This window comes from Eschscholzia californica, unplaced genomic scaffold (assembly GCF_041429995.1).
Source record: "Eschscholzia californica isolate CP2 unplaced genomic scaffold, dmEscCali1.0.p SCAF_5, whole genome shotgun sequence".
In the NCBI taxonomy this organism is placed as follows: Eukaryota; Viridiplantae; Streptophyta; class Magnoliopsida; order Ranunculales; family Papaveraceae; genus Eschscholzia; species Eschscholzia californica.
In genome coordinates, this window is record NW_028238472.1 from 46331904 (window position 1) to 46350537 (window position 18634).

The window sequence follows — 18634 nt, forward strand, 5'->3', positions numbered from 1 at the left end:
TACTTATTTCCGCCATGGCAAGTTGGTCTAGTCATGGATACTAGTTTTCTTGTGGAAAGAGATAGTGGGGATATTTAGAGCTTTAATGTTCTTCATTGGGGATTTGTTGCGATATCTCCAGTGAGCATAAAAACTAGGGTTCTGATGTTCTTCGTGAAAATATTTAGAGTTTTGATGCTCTTCCTTGGATCTTTTTCCGGCTTTGGTTTTTGATCTGCTTGCATTTTGCAAACCGCGTTTGCGAAATTTGAAAGCCTAGTTAGCAAGATTTGCAAAGTTAGCAAGATATGCAAAACCCGTTGCCAAGATTTGCAAACCAAGTTAGCAAGATTTACAAATCCAGTTTGCATCTACAAATCGAGGTTGCGAGATTCGCAAACCCAGTTTGCAATGAGAAATGGAAAAGGAACATTATTCTTTCTAGTTTATTTAGAAAAATGTATTGAAAATGAATCTTGTTTGAAGGATCGTGAAGACGTGAACAATCCTTTCTAAATATGTAAGTTTTATCGGAATCTGACGTCTTATAAAAATTATATCTATGCATATATTTAAACTTTGAAGAGAAAAGTTACGCAAACACATAATTTTGAGTTTATAAATATTTTCTATTTCCTTTATTTATTTTGAAGTAAACGTAGTCTAAATGGATTTTGAGGCCTAACTCTCTCTGGGGGCCTGAATTCTAATGCTCGAACAATGTGGGATAATGCTAATAGAATATACATGTTCGCAAATTTTAGTCTGAACACGCTTATTAAGACTTTGTCCCATCAGTTGGGGAAACTGAAGAAGACAGGTCTGAATATATAACCCTAGAAAATCAAATTGAAGAAGACAGGTATGAATAACCATATAAAGTCAAATAGATTTTTTCTTCCCAATAATGTATTTGTTTGGTTAATAATATGTTAATTAGCCTTAACTCAAAAACATAAAGAATTATAAATAGTCAATCAATCATTTGATTTTTTGGATCCCGATGTTACCTATTTAACATCTTAAAAAATCCATATTTACATCAAGTGGTCCAAGCGGCGTGATACTGTAACTAGATGTACATACTATTTGATATATAACAAAAAAAAAATTCATTTGGTCCCCAAAACATATATATTCAAACAATAATTACGCGTACATTGTCAAACGTAAAAGCGACATATCATAAATGGAGGTGAAAGAAGTAGTCTTAGTTCAATTCAACTTCTCTATAGAATTACATGAATATAAGGACTTAGATTATTAATGGAGAAGCCAAAAATAAATTAGGGGTTTCATTTATTGATGGATAGGGAGACCAATTCTTGATTTATCATAATTTCATGTATATTTTGAATGTTCTATTTGAATATCAATGGAGTCCAAGAAATCAAAGATAATTGGTATTTCAGGGATAACTTGCCTAGTGATCATCATAGTAGTTTTCCGTCTCATTTTCGGATTATCGAGAACTTTCTTATTCATCCTTGGAGCTAGTATTGCAGGGATCATAACTATTATCACATGTTTTTTAGTTGAACATCTTAAAGATCGAAAACTCGAGCTAGAATCAACCTCACAAGGACAAGAACTTAGAATAGAATATAGCTTCTTGAGAAAGGTATAGCGGAGACTTCTTCTTCTCGGTTAATCGAAATTTTATTCAAGTTTTTAAGACTATACATATTAATATATTATGAACTTATGATTCATGTCAAACCCTTGTAGGTAGGCGGATTACCGACTAAATTTCTTTACCAAGATATCATAGAAGCAACCGATAACTTCCGTGTTTTACTAGGCAGAGGTGCATCAGCTTCAGTATTCAAAGGAATACTAGAAGATGGTACACTTATAGCTGTTAAAAGAATTGAAAGAACTGAACATGGAGAAAGAGAATTCAAAGCAGAAGTATCGGCTATTGCTAGTGTTCAACATCTTAATCTTGTTCGCCTTTTTGGTTATTGTAGTGTTCTTGGTGGAGGTCCTCGCCTTCTTGTTTACGAATATATTCATAACAAGTCCTTAGATAATTGGATTTTCTCAAAAACTACTAGACTTCATCATGACTCTACTAGTACTAGTTCTTCATTTTCGTCGAGTTTTTTGTCATGGAAGTTAAGGTATAGAGTTGCAATTGATGTTGCTAAAGCTCTTAGTTACCTTCACAATGATTGTCGGTCTCGAATTTTACACTTGGATGTTAAGCCTGAGAATATTTTACTAGACGAAAATTTTCGTGCGCTTGTTTCAGATTTTGGGTTATCTAAGCTTATGGGTAGAGATGAAAGCAGAGTTTACACAACAATTAGAGGAACAAAAGGATACTTGGCTCCAGAATGGTTATTAGAATATGGAATTTCGGAAAAATCAGATGTTTATAGTTACGGTATGGTGCTTCTTGAGATGGTTGGCGGGCGAAGGAACGTCACTTTTGAGGAGCACAGTGAGAATTCTCGAGGAAAATGGTCGTATCTTCCTCGAATAGTTGTCGAAAAAATGAAACAAGGGAAGCTTATGGAGATTGTTGATAAGAGGTTGCTAGTAGGAAAGGTAGTTCTTGAGAAGGAACTAAGAACCTTAGTTTATGTAGCTTTATGGTGTATACAAGAGGATCCTAAATTAAGGCCAAGTATGGCACGTGTGGTCGACATGCTTGAAGATCGTTTATACGTAGAAGATCCACCGGAGAGCGAGATGATTGTTGTTGATCTATTGTTACTTGATCAAGATGATGAGAACAGTATACCGGTCGTTCAACGTAGAGTTGACGGTCATGTTCAACTTTCAAATTGTTCGTTTTCTATGTCATGTCTGTCCGGTCGATAGCTTTCACATCTTATCAAGCTATTAGCAACAAACATGGTTGTAGAGTTAAGGTCAGAACCAAATTTTAATTTTTACTTCTTAAATTTCATTTTGAATATGTTTGGAGTATTCTTTGAAGTTGTCCTTGTTTCATTGACAAAATAAGATATTAAGATAACATATTTATGTGTAGGTATATATACTAATATACTAGGTCAGACGCGAGGACTCGGACAAAGTCCTTACCAACTTTTATATTTTTGCTATATATCGACTTGTTCCCACGAAAGTAGTGTGAAAATCAATAACAATATTCAAAGAGAAGAAGGAAGAGGAGAAACATTCTAGAGGCTATGGATTTCATCATTAAACTAGGTTTACAATATCTATATAACATATGACATAGGTTTTGGTGCCATGCCATAACTTTGGTTTATAAATCTCGGTTGTCCAATTTCTTTTGTAAATCGTGGCCCTTCATTTTAAAGAGACTTTGAAATGATAAATATTTAACCGTCAAAATAACTACCCACTCCCTAAAAACTCTCTAACTCTTTTTCTCTCTTTCCTCTTTTCTCCCTTTCCTCTTTTCTCCTTTCAAACAACTCAATATAATCTCGGTTATTATCTTAAATATATTTTTATTACTTCAATATTTGTGTAAGACCAAAATATTTGATAATTTTGTATAACATAAATATAGAAATTTCCGTGCCCTACGGGCACGGGCTATACCCTAGTAACAAATATACAGCAAGGATAAAAGACAAAAAAGACAAAAAGACCCATAAATGGTAAATTACTAAACAACCCCTAACTATTACATATATTATTCTAACACCCTCCCTCAAACTCACGGTGCGGTGTTGAAAAGCATCGAGAGTTTGCTAGCTAAAGCGTGGAACCGAGTGTGACTTGGTGAACGAGTCAGCAATCTGCATAGTGGATGAGACAAATCCAAAATCTCAAAAACTATCATTTTCCCAAAACTGCGAACCAAAATCCAAAATATTGCTAAACCAAAATTCGATACTGTCAACTAAAATTCAATACTGCAAATTACTGCCAAACTAAAATCCAATACCGGCAACCAAAATCGAAAATTCAATATTGCAAACCAAAATCCAATACTGCTAAACTGTAAAAGGAGAAGAGCAGGAAGAAGATGTAAATGCAATATTGCTCAAAAAGAGGAAGAAGAAGATGGAAATGCAATATTGCCCAAAAGAGGAAGAAGAAGATGCAAATGCAATATTGCTCAAAGGAGGAAGAAGATGCAAATGCAATATTGCCCAAAGGAAGAAGAAGAAGAAGATGCAACTGCAATATTGCCAACATTCAAATGCAATACTGCTCACAATCCAAATGCAAGTACTACCCAAAATTCAAATGCCATACTACCCAGAGTCCAAATGCAATACTGCCAACATTCAAATACAAATCAAAACCGCCAACAAATTCACTGCCAACAAGTTCAATGACTTATCCAAAACCACTTTCAAATTTTCAGTAACACCACATCCTCCCAATTCTAGAACTACCTTATCCAAAATCACTCAAATCAAATCCCAACTAAAACTACCATTTAATACCTCCTAAACCATTCAATACTACCATTCAAAACCGTTCAATGCCATTCAAAACTACCAATCAAATCAAAACTGCCATTCAATACCATTCTACCTTCTTTTACATTCAAAAGTCATGTGGAGAGTAACGAAACTAATAACCAAACTAAACTATTTTTTTTTACCCCCAAAAAGCAAAACAACACTAAACAGACTAGCTAAAGAAATACGAAGAAGAAGTGCAATAACAATACTAGATCTGTAACGAGAAAATAATTTCTTTGCGGAAGCCAAAACAGTCCCTTGAAAAGAATAATTTTCCTGCAAAAAGAAAATCAAACCAAACGCACCCTTCTTCTCCATAGAAAAACCACCAAACCGAAACCATCACGATTTAAAACCACCAAATCAACACCACCTACTGCCAATAATACCAAAACTAAAACTACCTTTTAAATTCGAACTACCTCTTTTTATGATCGGGAATTTGGCCAAAACTCCCTAAGAAATTATGACTTCGGTTAAAAAGGATTCATCAAAGTTTTTTAGGCTTCACCTCCCTAATGGCAATTACGTATTTTTCAATTTCAGTACAAAGACCAACCTAACCCTAGTCTAAGAAAATACCTTGCAAACACTTTGCACTGCCTTGCAAATACTTTGCACTGCTTTGCAAAGCCTTGCAAACACCTTGCATGGTTTTTGCAAACACCTTGGATAGCCTTGCAAACAAATTGCAGAGCCTTGCGAACACCTTGCAGAGCCTTGCAAAAACTTTGCAGAGCCTTGCGAACACCTTGCATGACTTTTGCAAATACCTTGCACAACCTTGCGAACACCTTGCAGAGCCTTGCAAAAGCTTTGCAAATACCTTGCAGAGCTTTGCAAACACCTTGCAATGCCATGCAAATGGTTTGCAAATTAGTTTTTGAATTGATTTAACATAAAATTTGTTACAAATTATTATATATTATCTAATAGAATGTTGTATCGAAAAACTAGCTAAAACCCCTACAAATTCATAATAGTAATTTTATAAGCTCTAGCACCATCATTTTACATTTCTTCGAAAAACTTCCAAAGCTTTCATGAAATTCTCAATTCAAACATAAATACCAATCATGATTGTCCAAGAAAAAAATATTTCTCACAGGCATTTCACCTAACAACTTTATAGCTATTTCAACCAACCTAAGTCTTGTATAACCTACTAAAGTTGCATTCCAAGCAACAACATCTCTTTCAAACATTTTATCAAACGCATTGCTTGCATTAACTATACTTTCACAACTTCCATATAAATCCAACAAATAAGTTTGAACATAAACATCAAAACTAACAAATTGTCATCCATCATTCATAACTTAATGAAAATAAAGCAATGAAGAAGTTGGATTATACCTTGAAACACTATCAAATTCTCCTTCCATTGAAAGTATATAAAACTTTCTCTCTCTAGAATTTATAACCAAAAACTAAATCAAACCCCTTAAAAGCCTCTTCAAACAACAAGCAAATAGATTAAATCACCAAAACCTAAAAACATCAACCTATCTTATAGCCAAAATCGATTCAAACCCCAAAAATTCTAATCGACGTCGACAATCCAACTCGGTTCGTTCATGAGAAAAACTCAAGTTCCTGATTTATTAGTTAGATTATTACTAGGTATTTCAAATTGAATGAAGGGTATTTTTGACTCTTAAAAATTTGGTGCTTTTAAAAATGTCCTTCAAGCCTATTTTTATAACTTACTTGGGGCCTAGCTAGTTAAAAAGATGGGTTGTCTTTTTAACAAAAAGATACAAGAAATTGGGCCTCCGACCCAATTTCCTGTTTTATGATTCCCCTAAAACCACCTCCTTTAGAAAACCGTTCCAACCCAAACTAATACCACTATCCAAACTGTCAACAAAACAAAAAACCACCAAACTGCCACGTACCACCTTTCCCGAGAATCACTTCACAAAATTACCTGTTCAAATTTTCCCACAAAATCCACGAAGAACTCCACCAAAACCACCCAACCGCCAATCAATTCCAAGCCCAAAACCTAAATCAAATCTTATAAACTACCTATTCTACTAATAAAATCCCCAATATAAAAAAAAACCCAAAACTACCTTCATCTTCTCCCCTCTTCTGGCTCAAACCATATAAAAACTTCAAGAACCATGCTCTGATACCATGTGAAAATCGATAACAATATTCAAAAAGAAGAAGGAAGAGGAGAAACATTCTAGAGGCTATGGATTTCATTCATTAAACTAGGTTTACAATAAATGAAATCCATAGCCTCTTGTATACTAGCTCAGATCTGGTGTTGTTATTGCACTTCTTCTTCGTATTTCTTTAGCTAGGTTGTTCAGTAGTTTGCCATTTATGGGTCTTTTAGTCTTTTTAGTCTTTTATCCTTGCTATATACTTGTTATATTGTAAACCTAGTTTAATGAATGAAATCCATAGCCTCTAGAATGTTTCTCCTCTTCCTTCTTTTAGTCTTTTTAGTCTTTTATACTTGCTATATATTTGTTATATTGTAAACCTAGTTTAATGAATGAAATCCATCAATGTTTCTCTTCTTCCTTCTTCTCCAAACGTAAAACGACGTGAATCAAAACTGCCATTCAATGCCATTCTACCTTCTTTTACATTCAAAAGTCATGTGGGGAGTAACGAAACTAATAACCAAACTAAACTAATAACCAAACTAAAGTATTTTTATTACATATACTATTCTAACAAGTAGATAGCATCTAGAATTCGAGGTCTGGTCAATGAGGGACGAAGACAAAGAGAAAGAGAGAGAGAGAGAGAGACAAGGTGGGAGAGGATCTTAGGTTAAGGCCATATATGGATTTGTACACATAAAAGTATGTGTACAAATAAATTACCATCGACATGTCAAAAATTATTCGAACACATGAATTTTCGTTTACACATAAGCTTTCCCTCCTAAAGAAAATGTCGAAACAACACTTGTATAATGATATGTTTCGAATTTATATATATATATATTTCTTTTACATTGATAAGCAGGATTAAAAACCTGACTCGGAAAAGAAATACAAGCTATGTAGCAGCAAAAAAGAAATACAACAAGCTATGTCTCGATTTATGAATTTGACTCTTTATCATGAACACATCATCTTGCAGAACTCAAATAGTTTGCGCCTACGCACATATTTCAGCTAATCAAGAGAAAACCTTAAACACAAAAACTCCAATGGAAAAATTCATTATTATTGAAAATGCAAATTCAGATTCACACTGAGTGGAGCCAAAAATGTGATTTAGAATCACACATAATAGGGCCAAACATTGATCTCTGATCTTGTTTAGGGATTTTAAATTATTTTGTCATAATTACAATATCCACAGGCATGGGGTTGCCTTTCAAGATATGATTAGGTCACGTTTGGTTGCTAAAAAAAAGTCATTTACCCATAATTATAGGAAAGTTTTTCTCACAAAAATGATTACAGTAAAGTTGGTCCTATCATTCTCTCTTATTACTTAATTTTTTTTTACTAAACTTCAAAGCTTTCAAAATTTCAACTTGAAAAAGTTTAGAACTTCATAACACATGAACACTTCAGTGGAATATCTACACACTATACTCAAAGGTACCTTGTTCTATTTTTTTTTTGCTATTACAACCCAATTATATTGGCACCCTTTGAATTTGGGTTAATTACTATTGCCACCCACATACTTAAACGAGGGGCCCTTGCCTAAAAACGCAGTTAGAGTAGCTACATGGATTTGTTTCAAGACTAATTGACTCGATGAGATGAAAAACTTTCAGACTGGTTGATCCAACTGACATGAAGAGCCCTCAGTCTTGTTGATTCAACCGAGATGTAGGACCTTGGGACAAACAAGTTACCTGAGAAAAGAAGGTAAATGAAAACGAAAAAAAACAACAAACGATTAGCAATTTCTTCAAGATAAATGAGCAGTTTGTTCAACAAACAAAATAGACAGTAACTACACATATATTCAGGACACTAATAAAAACAAACTGTAATCCACCACCCTTTGTGTAGTGGTTGGAAATCCCTCTTAAGCCCATGAGATCGAGTCTCGGTGAAAACAGTTTATCACCAAGATTTATCTCATGTATTGCACATTATATTCATTATGTATCAATGTCATCCAAATGCATTGACTCTTAGAGTCCAATATCAAAAGATAAAATAAAAACAAACAATATGTTTGTCAGAATTAGAATTTAAATAGAGAAGGGTTATTTCCCTAATGGCCCCCTACTTTGTGACCAGCTTCCCGCCTGGCCCCTCACTTTACGAAAAATACCCATATGGCCCCCTTCCGTTATAACACCGTCACTCTCTCTCCTCCATCTCTTTTTCTCTCTCTGCCATGTCACGCCACATCATCTGTTAAGCCACCTCATCACCTTCTCCGGCAAAGGTCGCCGGCCGGCCAAATTTCCGGCCGGCGACCTTCAAACTTAAAAAAAAAAAGTTTTTTTTTCTCTCTCACTAAATTTTTTTTTTTTTTTTTTTTTTCTTTCCCCTCTCTCTCTCTAGATCTAGAGAGAGAGAGAGAGGATTGATCCGTTCAAGGTCCGAACAGACCTTGAACGGATCCGTTCAAGGTCGTAACATACCTTGAACAGGTCCGTTCAAGGTCTGTTCAGACCTTGAACGGATCTGTTCAAGGTTTTGAACGGATCAATCCTCTCTCTCTCTCTAGATCTAGAGAGAGAGAGAGGGGAAAGAAAAAAAAAAAAAAAAAAATTTTAGTGAGAGAGAGAGAGGAGAGAGAATTTTTTTTTTTTAAGTTTGAAGGTCGTCGGCCGGAAATTTGGCCGGCCGGCGACCTTTGCCGGAGAAGGTGATGAGGTGGCTTAACAGATGATGTGGCGTGACATGGCAGAGAGAGAAAAAGAGATGGAGGAGAGAGAGTGACGGTGTTATAACGGAAGGGGGCCATATGGGTATTTTTTGTAAAGTAGGGGGCCAGGCGTGAAGCTGGTCACAAAGTAGGGGGCCATTAGGGAAATAACCCAATAGAGAAAATTGTGTTGTTTGGGTTGAAGACTGTTGAAAAGGAAGCAACATAGATTTATAGGCAGGATTCGCTTGACAATTTTAGTTTTTTTCTTTTACCTTCTACGTAGTTCTCCTTCCAAAGGCTTCTTTCACCATTATGGTGCCTGGTGGCCAATCTTGTTTTGGTTTAATCTTTCATCGCCTTCTTATAATTTTAAAATTTGTTTTAGGCTTATAAATAGTTATATATAGTCCACGAAAATAATTTTTATGTTTTAAATCCACAAAGTTGTGTACTTAAAAACAAATTTAGTATAAAGCTGTTTAAAATATGAGTTAATTCCTATATGGCCCCCTACTTTGTGACCACCTTCCTTTATGACCCCCTTTTTTTTCGTAAATTCAAATATGGCCCCCTTTTCTTAACACCGTCAGTCATCTTTTATGGTTAATCTTTTTGTTTCCATATTTACCCTTCATATAAGAATGATTTCAAAATTCAAAATTGACCCCCTTTTAAATTTGGGTCAATTTCCAAGAATTTATAACTACTTTAGGAAAAACTAGGGGGCCAAAACAGAATACATATAAAAAAATTTTAAAAAAACCACATCTCTCCCTCTCTCTCCTCCATCTCATCGCCTCTCTCCTCCACATCATGTATCTCGCCACCTCATCATCTTCTCCGATGAAGGTCGCCGGCCGGCCAAATTTTCCGGCGACCTTCAAACTTTTTTTAATCTTTATCTAGGGGAGAGAAATGAGAGAGAGATTAGTTAGATAAAGATTAAAAAAAAAGATTAACCATAAAAGATGACTGACGGTGTTAAGAAAAGGGGGCCATATTTGAATTTACGAAAAAAAGGGGGTCATAAAGGAAGCTGGTCACAAAGTAGGGGCCATATAGGAATTAACTCTTAAAATATCTTAATAAGTAAATGAATTGTCTATTTCCGGGCTTAATTAGAATTTTAGCCCGTACCCTAAATTAAAACATAAATTGAGACCATAATGACTCGAAACTAATACACCATAAACACAATTTGGAAGACATCAGAATTGAGTGAGCAGTATAACTATCAATTAAAACATATTGTGCCCTAAATGCTATATAAAAACCCTTAAGATCATCTTAGGAGGTTTGAAAGTCAATTTATTCCAATCTTTACTTTATTTATGACCTTAATTGCATAGGATAAATCTTGATGATAAACTACTTCTATCGAGATTCGATCCTACGACCTCATAGATTTAAGAGGAAGCATCCAACCACTATACCAAAAAGTAGTAGAGTCGCTGTCTTTTTTGTTTGAAACATTTTTCTTCAATCATTGATTTGTGTTTGTAAAAAACACATTTTATTTTTCTCTCTAAAAATAAGTAACTATGTCCTTCTCTACTTTTGAAAATTCTGTATGCATTGAGAATCCCACAAGTCTATTGGTAATATATATTTTTTTTGGTTGAAAGTATTGGGAATATATTTACCATCAAAATTTTTACAACTCTCCACCCACCAAAATTTAAAACGGTTGTGTTTCAACAAAAAAAAAAATTGTTGCACTCGACTCTTTCACCATCCATGATATAAATAAAATATCATTTATAGACTCTAACCTATTCTAGTAGAACTAGGTATCTCAACTGCGAGTCTGCGACATCTGCTAATCTATATAGAACCCTAAAGAAGTGTCAGTGCATTGTAGATTACACGTAAACTTTGTCAAGTAATATTTATAATGATCTAAACATCAAACATCAATATTTTATTAATGTCATGTAAAAGAATTAAGACTATTTTATTCGAATGGGTGGCAGCAGAATATGTTGTTTCTTCTCTAAACAAATAGTAAAACAAAAAACCTAAATTTTTAATCATAATTATTTGTTGGTATTACTCTCTTAAGAATTTCAATTATCTATTAATTAAGTAGGAGTAAGGAGTTCACTTAGTGGCAAAGATTCTGCTATATATTAATGTAGGGTTAGAAAAGGGTTGACAAAGATAAAGAGAAGAGGAAAAAAATTCACCCACTTTATTCATTAATGGGAATTATAAAATTAGGTCTTTTCTTTATATATCTACAATTTGTATGCTAGAAAAACTTTGATAGATCTGCTAAAATTAATTTAGTTCTCGATTTCTTAATATTTCAATTGGTTATGAAAGAAGAGAATGTGTACATACAACTTGGTTATATATGTGACAACATATTTTTTTCTTTTGCTTTTTCTTTTAGAAAAGAGGTTATACTTTTCCTACTTGTAAAAAGATGTACTTTGCATAACTAGTAAAAAGATTATTCCCAAAGAAAATTTTAAAACATTTTATAATATTCCAAGTTGACTTGAAGATGTAAATTCTAAACCATCCAATTACACCATACTCTAATTAATTAATCAATTATAAATATTCCATATTAAGCTATTGATAGTTAGAACTTATTTCTAACTAGCTATTAGACTTCATTTAATTCGTGTTGTGTTGATAAAATATTTCCCTAATAGTCTTTAAGTGGATACGTTATTATTGTTCGAATCATATTACGCGCGGTGAAATTTGTATTGGTTGCTTAAAAACTAAGACCACATTCAAAGAGCACAAATATGGTCAAATTCTAGTTTTTTTTTTTGTTGAAAAGTCAGTTGAGAAGTTCAATCTTTGTTGTTCCATCATTATGGATGTATTATTTTCACATACAACATCAAATAATCAACTTTTAGGTTCTTGAGTCTAAAATTTAAGCATCAATAGTATCCATTTCTAATCCAAATAATTTTTTAATCGAGATCAAGTCCAAAAACAGTTTTCTAGGTAAAAATGTGAATGTCGATGAACTTTTTTCTTCTGAAATGCCCATTCTAACCTTCTATATATATACCGACCGCCCCTTTAGAAATTACGTTTATTCTCGTTGTTGATTTAGTCTCATTTTCAAATGATCTCTTCTCTCTTCTTTCTCATGCAACAAATTTCATACGATTTTTTTTTTCTATTTCTTTTTGTTTGTCCTTCTATTAATACTGTTTGTTTCTTTTCATTGTTTGAATACCTTGAAGTAAAATCGAAATCATATAGTGTCATTCATCATGGCTGGATTAAACTTGGTATTATTTCTTGTTTCTAATGAATTGTTAATAGGTATAAGTTTGTTAGTTCGAAGTTTATAGTTTTTCAAACTACAAAACTATGATCTTATCTATTTTTCTCATTCTCTCTCATCATTCATCAACCTTTATTTTTATTTTCAACCTCATATTTTTTTACAAACCAACTTGTTAGGCTCAATTTTTCAGCAAAAAAAACTTGTTTGGTTCAAAAGCATTATATATTTTGTTTTTTGCCAGTCCAGGGCCGGCCCTAGTATATCGGGGGCCCCAAGCGAAACAAAAAATTAGGGCCCCCATACAATGGATATTAGAAAAAAATTAAGTAAAATTTAAACAATGCAAATAGTAGGAATCGAACTCTTGACATTTCATTTAAGATCTAAACCCTTTACCACCAAGCTACAACTTAAATTGTATTTCAAATTGATTTAAAATATAATTAGTTTTTCGAAAATTATATACGAAATATGAAACATGGGGCCCTTGATTAATTGGGGCCCAAAGCGACCGCTTTGGTGGCTTTGGTCACGGGCCACCCCTGCCACAGGGTGAAGTTTCAAAAGCCATCTTCCTTTCCTGATGGAAAAGACGAAAAGTTTAGATCGTGAGTTTATAAGTGTAATGACAAAAGTACCCCTTTCCCATCTCACTTGCTTATTTCTTATTTAATTTGATGTGTAATGAATATTATTTAGTAAACAAAATTAAACACAAACAAATTTCATTTTAAGAATAAATGATGGTTGTTGTCATGGTATCACCATGATGTGTCTGACACTACCAAAAGGTGTTAGAGTATGGTGGCATATGTCTATTTACGTATATACAAAAGGACGGCTCTTTACAACATCATTCTGAGCAAATATTTTAAAAAAATTTCGTGGACCTAGCAAAAATGTACCCTAAAAAAGAACGGTAGAAATGCTCAAAAGTCTTAAAGAATGAAAATAATGTTCGAAAATGACAGTTGATTGTTTCTTGTTCAATAGTTTGGCATATATTCCTACAATAAAGAAAATATGCTTATAGCAAAAGTTTTCGAGAATGGTAAGCAATTATATGCTAATGGATTCTTGAAATATCCTTCTGGTGTCACTTTTCGAGAAACGAAGTATGTTGTTAGCAAAAACACTATATGCTTGTCTTTTCTAGGGTCAATTTAATGAAGTTATGCCATTACTTTGGTTTTTGCAGTTATTTCTGTGAGTTGAAAGGCAAAAACCTAGCAATTGAGTTTGCCTGATTAAATCGTGAAAGAAAATAGTTTACAAAATCAAAATATTTTTCTAAGATGTTAATACGTAAAAGTATCCGAGTTGGTTGAGTGTATATTGAAATAACCTATTCCTCTTTCTATAAGACCCGCATAAAAGTATGCCACTAACGCAGATAAAGTTAAAGCAACAATAGTGTTTAGATCATTTGTAGGTGTCACTAACTCCTCACGAAGACGATATAGTTTTCCAAAGTAAAATAGTCATCGTGATAGGTTAAAAACAAAAATAAACATGAATTTCGAAGAAATTGCTATCTAAAAAATCAAAGACACTACACTCGCGTACTAATAGGCAGATTAGATGACGATATCTTAATCCTTATTCCCTTTCCTTGCAGTTTCAAATAAGTTCTTTCAATTCCGCACACGTAGCACTGTTGAATAATCAAACAAAAAGTGACAACTAGTGAGGAGTGACACTTGAGAAAAGCTCATAAGCTTTTTGTGTTTTCCTCCACACACACACACCTCTAGGGGGAGTATAAAATTTCTTAAAATTCCAAAATCATTTCATTATTTCAATATCTTCAATTTTATGATACCCTTTTGCTTCTCTAGCTATATCTATATTTTATGGAAATTTGTGTATGCTTGTGATTAATGATGAGGTGGGTATGTATATTTGATAAATAAAACTATGGTTAGAAACTAGTAAAATTTTGTTCATACTAATAGATTATTAAAATATTATTCTGCAATTCAAAATTTGGAAATATTCTTTGGGTTGATATTCTCTTACTTTGCCAACTCTGTCCACAAGCATAGATTCTCTTTGTTTCTGCAAATCCCAGAGAGAGCCTCTTAGGTGGCCCTCTTTCATGTGATGATCTCTTTTGGATTCTCTGCTCTTCAAAAAGATTTCTTGCTTTTTCACTAGTAATACCCTCACTCTCTTTCTCTCTCTCTACTCTCTACTCTTGTGGGTGCCTTTCACTTTCTGGGGTTCTAGATTGATGAGTTGAGGAACATTTTGAGCTGGTATAAACAAAGTATATGAACTGATGGAGATTGTTGAACTTATGTTATTATTCCCTTTTTAACCCTAACTTTCAATATCTTATAAATAGAGAGATTGTCAATTTGGGTTTTTATTCATTGCAGGATATATCTTCTTAATCATCATTACACAAACATCATCTTCAGGGTTTAAAGGATGAGTTTTAGTAGAACAACTACTGGTTCTGGTTAGTCCCATATTTTAGTCTTTGGGTTTTCTTCTAAAAGTGTAGATATCTACTAGAACTGTCATTAGCTATATTGTTCATTTTCATCTTCTAGTTGGAATCTTTTTGGTTCTTCATGTGTTTGTATATATTCCTCAATGACAGATTACTATTGATGCTCCTCTTTTGTGTCTGGGTTTGAATGATTAAAGTTTTTTTTGCTGAAAAATATTCAGGAAGTAGAACAACTGGAAGGGCATTTGAGTTTGGAAGAACCCATGTTGTTAGGCCAAAAGGGAAGCACCAAGCAACTATAGTTTGGCTACATGGCCTCGGCGACAATGGTTCGAGGTATATTAATCATATTTTCCATCCATTATTCTTGATCTTACATGGTATTTGTAATTCACTTTGACAGTGTTTGTTTACTAGAAAATTTGAAGTTCATAATATTGTTTGAGTAACTATGTTTCCAACTATTCCCTTTTGAAGATAGATTGATAATTTTAAGTTAGATCTTCACATTTTGTGTAGATTTATCTTGGTATAAACATTTATTGAAGTTTTTAACTTGAACATTTTACTAAAAAGTTGTCGATCGATCATTGTTTTTGTTCACGTGCTCGTGTTAGCTGTTTGAGATAGAGACTGGGGAGGTATAATAATGATTTGTTTTGTATTATTGTGTTTGTGTTTATTATCGACTAAATTGAGAATACTTGTGACTTGTGAGGTTTAATGTTCCTTCTTTTTTATCTTGAGCATGATTAGAGGTGACATTTTTGTTTGAATATAGGGGAAAAGGGAGTAGAGGATGTTGATATTTTGTCTTTTTCTCTACAAAGGGAGTCTAATGTTAAAAATGTTAAATATTCGATCCTTCTCGTGAGATTTTTTTCCCCTTTTTCCTTTTTAAGTTAGGTTAATTGAGATTCTTATTCTGATTGACTTGTATAGATATCTTTGTGGCCGTTCACTGAATAAAACATAATTTGTTTTCATATTCTCTTTTATTTATCTTTCTAATGGCCCAAATATTCGTCTGCTTTTATCTGGGGACCCTGTAATCCTCCTTCCGACACATGCTACGCAATTAAGCAAAGAGTAGACACATGCTACGCAATTAAGCAAAGAGTAGACTTCCTGCAGGTGGCCGAAGAGAAGGACCTCTCTAACTCTTTTCAGACTTATGTACATGGTCTTTGACTCTTTTAAAACTCGCCAACTTGTATGGGGTTTAGCTTTCTAAGAAATTCTAACTCAAATTGGGAGGTTTAAGAATTTGAAGTTACGATCTTCCAATAGGTTGGTCAGCTTCTAACCTTCTTAAACAAGCAGCCAGTGGCTTCTCTTCGTTGGGGCTTGATGATCAATTGAGGGAATGTATCCAAGCGCTTGAACCTAGGGGTCACGCTTCATCATCTCCTCGGCCTCATTGAAATTCTTTTGTGGGAAATTTTAATTCAGTTCGCAAACATAAACACAAAATTCTTTTCTTTCACCCAATATATGACAACTTGATATTTATCTTCTACGGAGTGAAAATGAGGTATATTTTTACTAAACTTTGTCTGAATGCTTAAGCACTTCATTTTATTTAGCTGCCTTTAAGATCTAGATTGAGAAATATGCGAATTACCTGTTCCTGGTATAAACACAATGTGAACTATATACGATATTATTTCTAATCTTTGGAAGAAAAAACTATACTATTGCTGGTTTCCTATAATGTTTTCATTGATGGTTGCTTCTCCGTGCTGAATTCCTTTAGATTTGCTGAAGAGCATTAAGAAACTTAGTTTTCTGATTTAATCCTCTGGGTTCTTTTCTCTTTTGCAGTTGGTCACAGCTCTTGGAAACCCTTCCTCTTTCAAATGTAAAGAGATAGCATAACTGTACTTTTCCCTTAAATATGAGTTGAATGTATATGTTTATCCCTACTGTGTATATATATATATATATACATATACATATATAGGGTTGGAGATGGTTAGCTTTTCATTTCCAAAATTTACTAATATTAAGATTTTGTTTTGCAGATTAAATGGATATGCCCCACAGCGCCTACACGACCTGTAGCAGCTTTCGGTGGATTTCCTTGTACTGCATGTGAGATATTTCCTCTATGATAAACTGCTTAATTATAGTACATGTTTTCTACAAAATTTGTCAAAGTAAACTAGAATTCCTTGAGATGCTCTAACAGTTTTTGTTTAATTTATTTAGGGTTTGATGTGGGAGAGCTGTCGGAAGACGGCCCTGATGATATCGAGGGGTTAGATAGTGCAGCAGCTCATGTTGCAAATTTGCTCTCGACAGAGCCAAATGATAGTAAGTTCTACGATCTTCTCATCCAACAAAGTTTTACTTGACCAATTTTAGAATTGGGCATACTTCAATTTTTCTCTCATGTTTTATATCGTTTCAAATTTACAGTCAAAGTTGGAGTTGGAGGCTTCAGTATGGGTGCGGCAACCGCCCTTTACTCCGCTACTTGTTGTGCTCAGGGAAAATATGGAAATGGCAACCCTTACCCTATCTATTTAAGTGCAGTTGTTGGTCTAAGTGGCTGGCTTCCTTGTGCAAGGTTTGGCCCGCTTTAATCAATTTTCCACCATCGTGTAAAGTCATACATATGCTCTAAACATACATATAAAATTATCTTTTTTTCTCTATTAGGAGCTTAAGGAACAAGATTGAGGGATCAAATGAAGCTTCAAGGCGTGCTGCGTCCTTGCCCATTTTGCTTTGCCACGGAAAAGGTAACACACGTTTCTTTCCAACTTTAATTGTTTTTCTTGATACATTGATACGTAAAACTTGTTGAGGTAGGGCCATTCAGGCTCGATTTTACAATTATACCATGTAATTATGAACTATTGAACCATTGAAGGAAAAAAAGGACCTTTTTCAGCCAAGGCTGTATTAGCTATAACAAGATAACCAAGAAGAAATCCAATGGGGAAGCGAGTCTACTAATTCTTGATTCCTATGCCAGGGCTTTTCAACCCTCTCGTCAACACCCAAATCCTCAATATGATCATGAAAATTTTAAACATCAAATTACACTAAATCGCCTAAAAGATTTCATATTATCAGTTTAGAAATTCTTATAGTTTCTTTCGGTTTCAGGTGATGATGTAGTACAATACACACATGGAGAGAAATCTGCAGGGGTTCTAAGCTCAACTGGGTTCCGAAATCTTACTTTCAGAACCTATAACGGGTAATAATCAATTTCTTAACCGAACCATACACATTGAGGTATGGAACACTCATTTTTTTAGGTTCTTTGCTTTATCTGTGCAGACTTGGACACTACACAGTTCCACAAGAGACAGATGAGGTTTGTAGTTGGCTTACAGCAAGGTTGGGTCTCGAGGGATCACGATCATAATTTCAGAACCTTAATGTTGTTTGGGAATAAACGATAGCGAAGGAGGAAGTAAAGGAAGAAGATCAGAGTATTATATCTGTAAGGAATAGAACTCTGAGTTAGGTAAAAGAATTATAAGGTTTGGGGGTATATGTTGTTATAGTGGCATTGATCTGCCTAATTCCCTTTTGGTCATCTTGTCTCTTTTGGAAGAAACTGTGTTTTTTTTTTTTTTTTTGCTTTTGAGTATGGTTTTTCTTTTTCGGTTCTTGGCTTGTTGGTACCTTCATGGGATTGATTTTGATGAATAATATGAGCTATTTTGAGTTTGTCAA

At 33.9% G+C, this 18634-nt stretch overlaps 2 protein-coding genes across 7 annotated transcripts; both read left to right on the forward strand.

Moving 5' to 3' along the window:
• The first annotated feature begins 1354 nt into the window (after nt 1-1354).
• On the forward strand, nt 1355-2808 carry LOC147539781 (Protein kinase superfamily protein). The gene is made up of 2 exons (XM_086643173.1): nt 1355-1600; nt 1708-2808. The coding sequence occupies exons 1-2, from the start codon at nt 1355-1357 to the stop codon at nt 2806-2808; spliced, it is 1347 nt and encodes a 448-aa protein (XP_086499299.1).
• An 11362-nt stretch (nt 2809-14170) lies between these two features.
• LOC147539782 (alpha/beta-Hydrolases superfamily protein) lies at nt 14171-18634 on the forward strand. 6 transcript variants are annotated; one of them, XM_086638941.1, is made up of 10 exons: nt 14171-14368; nt 14862-14944; nt 15160-15274; nt 16763-16799; nt 16963-17032; nt 17150-17254; nt 17360-17510; nt 17603-17685; nt 18056-18149; nt 18233-18634. In XM_086638941.1, the coding sequence occupies exons 2-10, from the start codon at nt 14914-14916 to the stop codon at nt 18318-18320; spliced, it is 774 nt and encodes a 257-aa protein (XP_086495067.1). In that variant the 5' UTR covers nt 14171-14368; nt 14862-14913; the 3' UTR covers nt 18321-18634. The 6 variants fall into 6 exon arrangements, with proteins under 6 accessions (XP_086495067.1, XP_086495068.1, XP_086495065.1 ...); XM_086638942.1 differs by having other exon boundaries at nt 14297-14363; nt 14860-14944; XM_086638939.1 differs by having other exon boundaries at nt 14354-14749.